This window comes from Helianthus annuus, chromosome 9 (assembly GCF_002127325.2).
Source record: "Helianthus annuus cultivar XRQ/B chromosome 9, HanXRQr2.0-SUNRISE, whole genome shotgun sequence".
NCBI lineage: Eukaryota > Viridiplantae > Streptophyta > Magnoliopsida > Asterales > Asteraceae > Helianthus > Helianthus annuus.
The window spans coordinates 4,501,025-4,509,917 of NC_035441.2; the positions used below are offsets into that span (position 1 = coordinate 4,501,025).

General features: G+C 35.2%; 1 protein-coding gene across 1 annotated transcript; it reads left to right on the plus strand.

Moving 5' to 3' along the window:
- The first annotated feature begins 2,771 nt into the window (after positions 1-2,771).
- LOC110877045 lies at positions 2,772-8,471 on the plus strand. The gene is made up of 3 exons (XM_022125203.2): positions 2,772-2,934; positions 5,989-6,175; positions 8,041-8,471. Exons 2-3 carry the CDS (start codon positions 5,994-5,996, stop codon positions 8,225-8,227), a joined length of 369 nt encoding a protein of 122 aa, XP_021980895.1. The 5' UTR covers positions 2,772-2,934; positions 5,989-5,993; the 3' UTR covers positions 8,228-8,471.
- Positions 8,472-8,893: the final 422 nt, after the last annotated feature.

Consider the following 8,893-nt stretch of genomic DNA (forward strand, 5'->3'; position numbering starts at 1 on the left):
ATATATATAGAGGAGGGTTATTTTGAGAACGCTAAATATTGCGAGAACCGTTAGAATGAATGAGAAAACCAATCAAAATCATTTTTGTAATACAAACCTTATTATAATTAAAATACAACATTAAAAAAAGAATTTACTCCTTAAATAATTCATCTTTCCTTTCAAAATCACTCTCAATAAGTTTTTTACATATGTGTAAATACAACAAACTTACACATGTGTAAATTTTTATTAATTACGAATTCATGTAGAATTTAATGTTTAAATTTAATTTCTAACATTGTATTCGGATAAAAAATGATAAGTGTAAAAAAATTTGAATTTGAATTGTTTTTGACCAAGTTTTCGTGGTTTCTTCATTCTTTCTCACGGTTCTCGCAATATTTAGCGTTCTCATTTAAACCACCCCTTATATATATAAAGAGAGAGATATAGAAAGTATATCGTACAATATGTCTTAACGTTTTGTACGTTAAAATTATTTGTATTTTATCTTTTGTCTTTAAAGATAAACAAAACTTGTAATTCTCTATATATTAGAAAGAAAACGCAATGAACAGTGATTTTAAAATATTATAATATAATAAAAAATTGGCAAATTGGATTTAAATAATCCCAACTCACTGTTATTGGCCAATAATAATCCCAACTCATTTAATCACCAATAATAATCCGAACTATTCACTTTTGTTTGTAAAATACTCCCAGTTAAAAAAAACACTAACTAGGTTAAAAAACTGCTGATGTGGCATGCCACGTTACCTGCCATATCAGTTGCCACATCATCAAAAAATGCCACGTAGTCAGCCACGTCAGCTGCCACATCATCAAAAATGCCACATCAACTGCCACGTCCCCTGCCACGTCAGCAATTTTTAAACCTAGTTAGTGTTTTTTTAACTGGGAGTATTTTACAAACAAAAGTGAATAGTTCGGATTATTATTGGTGATTAAATGAGTTGGGATTATTATTGGCCAATAACAGTGAGTTGGGATTATTTAAATCCAATTTGCCTAAAAAATTTGATGCAGATTTTTTATAGTTTTATTATTTTAATATTATAAAATTGTTATTTTCTTTAGTTTTTAAGCTTATAAGTTTGGTGTCAACCGGTACTTGTATCGAAAATACATGTTCGTTATCGGTACATGAAGGTAAAAATCAGCACCAGCCTGATACATAAAACGCCAAAAGTCGGTACCGGATTGAGTTTGATAGTCTTTTAGTTTGATAAGTTTGGTACTGCTACGCGGTACCATTTGCTCATCCCTAATCACAGGTACTGTACGAACAACGATATCGTACAACTTTTTTTTTAGTTTCAGGGGTAGGGATGAGCTCGGTGTCAACTGATACCTCAGTTACGGTATCGGTATTTGAAGATAAAAACCGGTAGCGAACCAGTACCAGGAACGCCAAACGTCAGTACCGAACTGGTACTTAGGATCTTTCGGTTCAGGAAATTTGGTACCGGTACCCATTACTATTTGCTCATCTCTGACTACGGGTTTCTACCGAACAACATCATTACCATACAACTTTTTTAGTTTATTTTCTTTCGGTTATTTTTTAGTGTTTTTTCTACATTTTCTTTTTATTCTTGTCAGCGGTTCCGTGTGCAACGCACTATATAAACACAGACTAAATAACAAAATAAGTTCGCCCCAACGCGGCAACTGTTTATACAACTAGTTCACATTTTCAACAACAACAAAGGTAAGTGTGGGCACCGACAGGGAATAGTAGTTGCCCTTTATTGGGCTAAATGGGTGGCCTTTTGGCGGTGACTTTTTTTTTCTTTTTTCATATTATAGTTATTTATAGGTCATGTCAAATTACAATTTTATCTTAAGTGTAGTTAGGGGAATAATGTTAGGCAGCTGCCTGCCACTCTCTTATTGGACCAAGTTATTTTTAAATTAATTTTATTCCCAATTTAAAATTACGCTTTCGTCCTTTATTTAAAATTACGTTTTTGTCCCCCGCCGCTCAAAATAAAATTATAATCTTGCCACTAGCTCAAAATTACGCATTTGCCCTCGGTTCAAAACCTCACTTTTACTTTTGTTCCCAGTGTAAAATTACGGTTTCGCCCTCCGTTTAAAATTACGTTTTGCCCTCAGTTCAAAATATGTCTGGCCCTTCCCTATCGGACCAGCCCAGTTTTAATTTAATTTTATTCTCAGTTTAAAATTATGCTTTCATCCTTTTGTTTAAAATTACGATTTTGCCCCCAGCTAAAAATAAAATTATTGTTTTGCCACTAGCATAAAATTACGCTTTTGCCCTCGGTTCAAAAACTCACTTTTGATTTTGTTCCCAGTTTAAAATTACGGTTTCGCCCTCCGGTTAAAATTACGTTTTTGCCCCCACCTAAAAATAAAATGTTGTTTTTTACTCTAGCTCAAAATTACGATTATGCCCTCAGCTCAAAATTACGCTTTTGCCCATAAATGAAAATATGTTTTTCCCCCTAGCTAAAAATTATGATTTTGCTCTCAGTTTAAAATTATGATTTCGCCTCCGGTTCAAAATATAATTACGATTTTGCCCTCTGTACAGACATACATGTCATGAGAGAGAAGCCCAAAATTATAGTTATATCATCGTTTTTTTTTTCATAGCAAAATTATAATAATCTTTTTGTAATTGATTGAGAATTATTCGGCCATCGCCCCGCGCCCCGCAACGCGGCTGGGCATCTACTAGTTAAAAACAATTATCTAAAAACATGTATTTTTTTCTTAACAGCCAGCCAGCCCAAAGTGGGTCAACCAACCCAAACCCCACAGGAACGACATCATAGTTTTCTTTCTTTTTGCCCAAACCAAACCAGTGGCAAAGGGCGAGTGTGTGTGATCTTATATCGTCAATTACGCACGCCACATTCTCATCTCACCAAACTAAATCTCATCAATCAATTCAGACTTCAGGTGATCTTCTTATCTCTTAACCCCTTTTCAATTTGCATTTTCTTATGTGGGTTTTCGATTCACATTGCTTCGATCTTTCACCCGTCTTATGTTCATTCACCATATCATGATCCTTTATGTTTTCTTACCTGATTTTGTTGGTTGCGTTTTGTTTTCCATTTAGGGTTTTGTTTGTACGATCATTTTAGGGTTTTGTTCTTCATAAATTGTTTTACTGTTTACAGTTATTAATAATAATCTGTTAATTAATACAAGTAGCCCCTTTTTTAAGCTTTAAGTATAATTTAAGCTATGTAATATATCGGTTATCGGTTCTCTGCTGAGATAGCGGTACAAAATATTGGTCAGAAAATCATCAGTATGGATAATATCAGCGATATTGTCCGATATTTGACCGATACAGGACCGATATTTGATTGATAAATCACCGATTTTCCCGATATCAGTACCATTTTTCTTATTTCTACCGTTCATTTTTCTTCGTATTGCTGCTATTAGTGTTTTAAGTCTTAATTGTTAGTTGGTACTGTTAAATGTTAGTGTTTTAAGTCTTAGCCAGTTCTTACTTGTTACAATTGTTAGTGTTAAATTGCTATATATATAAATTTAGTATGATATTAAAATTACCGATATCCCACCGCGATAACCGATATCTCAAATATTGGTCCTTGACCGATATCCGATATTCTACCGCATTAACTACTTAGAATTTAGAGTAAACTTCCGTTTTGCTCCCTGTGGTTTGGTCACTTTAACGGTTTTGCCCCAAACCTTTAAAAATAGCCATTTTACTCCCTGATGTTTTGGTTTTGTTGCCAGTTTGCTCCCTGCGGGGAGCAAAATGGAAAAACAAACAATTTGGATGGAGTTAGAGGCGGGGAGCAAACTGGCAAAAAAACGGAAACATCAGGGAGTAAAATGGCTATTTTTAAAGGTTTGGGGCAAAACCGTTAAAGTGACCAAACCACAGGGAGCAAAACGGAAGTTTACTCTAGAATTTAAGATGTATGTATTGTTTTTAAATCCAGTTTGCCACCTATCCGGTGATCTCGTTTGGTTAACAGGGTATTGGTGGGTCCCGCAAGTCTAATGGTAACTGAAAAAATCAACTTGAAGTCTTGTTGTTAGGGTGAAGGGGGCGTAATCGGGATAGACCATTGGGTTAATCGGTAAAACTGGAACACGGCCGCAAACCCTTTGGGTTCGGCATATTGGTAAAAAAACTGGTTTATGAATCTGGGCACTTTAAACCATTTGGATAAATTGTTGCAATTTGGGTACTTTAGGTTCACTTTGGGTAAAAATGAGGTGGCACTCTCTCATTGGTGGGTTCATTTTGAAGGCCTCCCCGACACCCTTATGATCGAAAATATCACACAGTCACACTTAAGAACAATAATTTGAACATGATATTTACGTTGCTCGGCAAAATTTTGTTAGGAGTTTTATTCAATGGAGTTGTTGAATTTATAAACAGAATACAGTTCATGATAATGCAGCCTATAACAAACAACGCTTAAGAAATAGGCGTCAATTTGTAAATGTTGTTTCATTGTTATTCTGAATTTTAAATTGAGTGCATTTTTTCCACCAGCATATGTTACACTTGGTTTAAAAAAGCGGGAAGCGCACAAAAGCGACGAGGTCTAAAACTGAGGCGCAAAGCGCAAAAGCAGTGAGCTTTTTGTACGCAAGGCGCAAAGTGAATATATAAATTATTTTATATATCCCATATGTTTTTAGCATCCCCTACCTTTGATTTAGCTAAATTAAGCTTTATATATGTTTTAAAATAAAAAAAAAAGAAATGTACAACATAAAAAGCCTGTTGTACAACACTCAGCTGCACAAAAACACCCCATGTAGAAAAGGCGCGCGCCTCACCTGCGCCTCAGGTCAAATTTTAGCCTAAAAAGCGCGCCTCACCTGCGCCTTTTGTACACCTTGCGCCCTATGTCACACAAGGCGTTTTGGTTTGCGCCTTAGGTCGCCTCGCGCCTAAGGCGCGTTTTTTTAAACCAAGATGTTACAACAACATTTTTAATGTGTTAAATCTGATCACAAAGATTGTATTATTACGATATCAATCTGTTTGTTTTCCGGAGCAAAGCAATTTAGGAGGTTTGTATGCATTTAGAATACACATTGGGCGAGTTTTAACGTATTTGACCCCTTTTCTTTTTAGAGTAAACTACACGGATGGTCCCTGTGGTTTACCAAACTTTTAGATCTAGTCCCTAACTTTTCAAAAGCACACGGGTGGTCCCTGTGGTTTGTACTATGGAACACATTTAGTTCCTAACTTTTTTCAAAAGTACATGGATGATGGACGGTCCTTGTGGTTTGCACTTTGTAACGCATTTAGTCCCTATAACTTGGACGGGCTAAAATCTTTAAATTTGTTGGCTAGGGACTAAGTGCGTCACAAAGTGCAAACCACAGGGACCAAATCCAAAGTTTTGGTAAACCACAAGGACCATCGGTGTACTTTACTCTTCTTTGAGTTAACTGCCATTTTCGTCCCTCTGGTTTGTTCACTTTTGCCATTTCAGGCTAATTTTAAAAAATGCACCAGTTTTCTCCCTGACATACTGGAAACGTGCCACTTCAGTCCAAAAATTAAAACGCAATTAGGTCAGACAGGTTAAATGAAGGGTATTGTTGTCAATTCATAAAATAAGGTGAAAATAAAAGATATATGAATTGACAATAATACCCTTCATTTAACCCTTCTGACTTAACTGGGTTTTAATTTTTGGACTGAAGTGGCACGTTTCCAGTATGTCAGGGAGGGAAACTGGTGCATTTTTTAAAATTAACCTGAAATGGCAAAAGTGAACAAACCACAGGGACGAAAATGGCAGTTAACTCCTCTTCTTTTTAACTAATTTATTTTATTATACCCATATAACACGCTACAGGTAAAAACATTCCAAATCTTCCTTTTTTATAACAATGGATTGCTACTTCTAATAATTAGTCATTTTGCGTTAAACGTTTATATTAAAATAATTGTTATTTGCGTTTTAATACTAAAATAAGTGTCAATTGCAGATAGAATGGCGTCAAAATTAAAGCAATTGCAATCAAAAGCGACCCTAGCTTCAGAGTTCTTGTCCAAACATGGAACTACTTATTACAAGCAACTGTTGGAGCAAAACAAACAATATATTCAAGAGCCAGCCACCGTTGAGAAGTGCAACGAGTTATCCAAACAATTGTTCTACACTCGTCTCGCCAGGTAAACTATCTGGTTTTACGACAATTCTAATTTCGTTTCTAGTTTTATAATAATTGTGATTTTTTTTTTATTTAGAAACTAATATAGATTTAATTAAAATAATTAGCTACTTTAACAAAATAAGAGTAAAATGCCATTTTCGTTCCTGAGGTTTGGCCAATTTTGTGACTTTCGTCCAAAGGTTTGTTTTTCTGCATCTGGATCTAAAAGGTTTATTTTCATCGGACTTGTTAACTCCATCCATTTTTCTCTGTTAATTCAGAGGTATTTCCGTTTTTTTTGCTAACTTAAAGGGCAATTTGGTGTTTTTCAGTTTATGTAAAAAGACCGAATACCCCTGAAAAAGACCGAATTGCCCTTCAAGTTAACAAAAAAGACGGAAATACCCTTGACTTAATGGAGAAAAATGGATGGAGTTAACGAGCTGTATGAAAATGACAAGATTTCAAACCTTTTGGATCCACATGCGAAAAAACAAACATTTGGACGAAAGTCGCAAAATTGACCACAGGGACGAAAATGGCATTTTGCTCATAAAATAATTAGCCACTTTTGATGATGAAAGCAATTTAGCATGTTCTATATGCTAAAAATATACTTTGGGGCATGGGAAACTTTTAAACCATTCGAACTGTTTTTTTAGCTGATGAAATTTTACTTGTTTGACCAATTTTTACTAAAATGTAACCTTGTTTGACCAATTTTTACTAAAATGTAACCTTGTTTGGCCTTTTTGTTTCTCGTTTTTACGTCACAAGATATGTGAAAGTATGAAATTGTAATAAGAGGTCATACAAGAGTGCACAAGCAAGTTATGTAAAAGTCTTTTTATAACTTTAAGAAACTCATTTTTTTGTATTATATAGGAGTTAACGGGTCGAAACAGGTCAGTGATTAATATTATAGTCGACATCAAATAATCAACTACGATAAAGGAGCTAGTGTTTGAACGCGTTATGTGTTTGGGTCAAAACCGGTCAAAATTAGGGTTCTAGGATGTTTACATGCAAAATTCCCAAAGGGATATAGACGCTAAGAAAATTTCTACTTGATATATATAGGCTGATACGTAACACAACTGAGAGGGACGCAACTTCTGGTTGTAAGCATAGTTATTAAAGGCGCTAGGCGCACTCAAGGCGCTAAGGCCTCGCCTGGGGCCTAAGCGCAAAGCGCAAAAAAAGCGAGGGTCCGAGAAAAAAAAGCGCATAATAAAAATAGAGTTAAATGCCATTTTAGTCCCTGTGGTTTGGGCCATTTGCCAGTTTAGTCCAAAGGTTTCATTTTTAACCTATGGGTCCAAAAAGGTTTCAGAGTTGCCATTTTAGTCCACTAGGTTAACTTCATCCATTTTTTCTGTTAACGAGAAGGTCAATTCGGTCATTTTGTATGTAATTCTATTAACTAAAAGGGCAATTCAGCCATATAAAATGACCGAATTGGCCTTCTCGTTAACAGAAAAAATGGATGAAGCTAACCTAGTGGACTAAAATGGCAACTCTGAAACCTTTTTGGACCCACAGGTTAAAAATGAAACCTTTGGACTAAACTGGCAAAATGGCCCAAACCACAGGGACTAAAATGGCATTTAACTCATAAAAATATTTTTTTATACCATTATCATTACCTTTTCTCTTTCCTCCATTCACAACCACTTTCAAAAATATTAAAAAAATTATAAGGGCGAACAATGTTTCCCGCGTACCTACAGATGAACATTAACATTTTCTCTCTCCTCCACTCATAACCACTCATTAGAATATACGTAACACACTCACAAATATATAGGGGAACCATTGTGAATGCTCTAACTATCAGTTCATTATTGTTTATAAACCCCTTAAATCATCTACGGTTTTGTGCAGTCTTCCTAGCCGTAACGAATCATTCTGGAAGGAACTCAATCACGTGAAGGATTTATGGAAAAATAGAAAAGATTTGCACGTTGAACAAGTCGGGATTGCATCTTTGTTTGGGCTCGAATGCTTTGCATGGTTTTGTGCGGGTGAAATCATTGGAAGGGGTTTCACTTTCACCGGTTACTATGTCTGAATTTGCGGCCATTTTGGTTCATAAAAGCTCGTCTCAGAAGCGAAATTTGTAACGTTTTCTAATTAAAAAGTTTCCCATTTTATTACGGTAGCGGTTTTCTATAACTGTGACATTTTTTTTAAACTTTAGAGCTGAGAAAAACAGTTAAAAGTTGGATCAATAATCCGCATTTTGGAATGCTTGATCACATAATGTGTAATGACTTGTTAGTTATATATGCTTTGGTAGTTATTGCTTTGCTCAATGGTTTTAAAAGATTCCAAGGATGATAATAGTTGTGTGACTAAAAAATCTTATTTTAAGTATATGATTATATAAAACAAATAAAAAAATGTTATTTTTTTTTTACTTTTTTAACTCGTATTCTCTGTTTATTCACATGATAAGGTATTTAAGCACACAAAGCTCATGGACTCTCAAGCAGTCATGGACTCGAGATTTATTTTCCAGGGATAAAGTCGGAATTTTTGTCTAAGTAATACACTAATTTTTTTAAGGTGTGTGCCCACCACCCGACGGACCTACCTAGGTCTGCCCCTGCCCCTGCTCTTAAGCATTTGTTCAAGTCACTTCATGTCTCATACGAGCTTTTTTAAAACCAAGATGGTCGTTTTCTTATAGCTTCACCTTATAATTTACATCGAGCCTCTAATTCACAAGTTTTGA

What these genes read in the sequence shown, in the direction of transcription:
- LOC110877045 (XM_022125203.2), top strand. Translation starts at nt 5,994, where the DNA reads ATGGCGTCAAAATTAAAGCAATTGCAATCAAAAGCGACCCTAGCTTCA. An exon ending in TTCTACACTCGTCTCGCCAG is followed by an intron (nt 6,176 to 8,040) that starts GTAAACTATCTG and finishes GGTTTTGTGCAG; the next exon opens with TCTTCCTAGCCGTAACGAAT.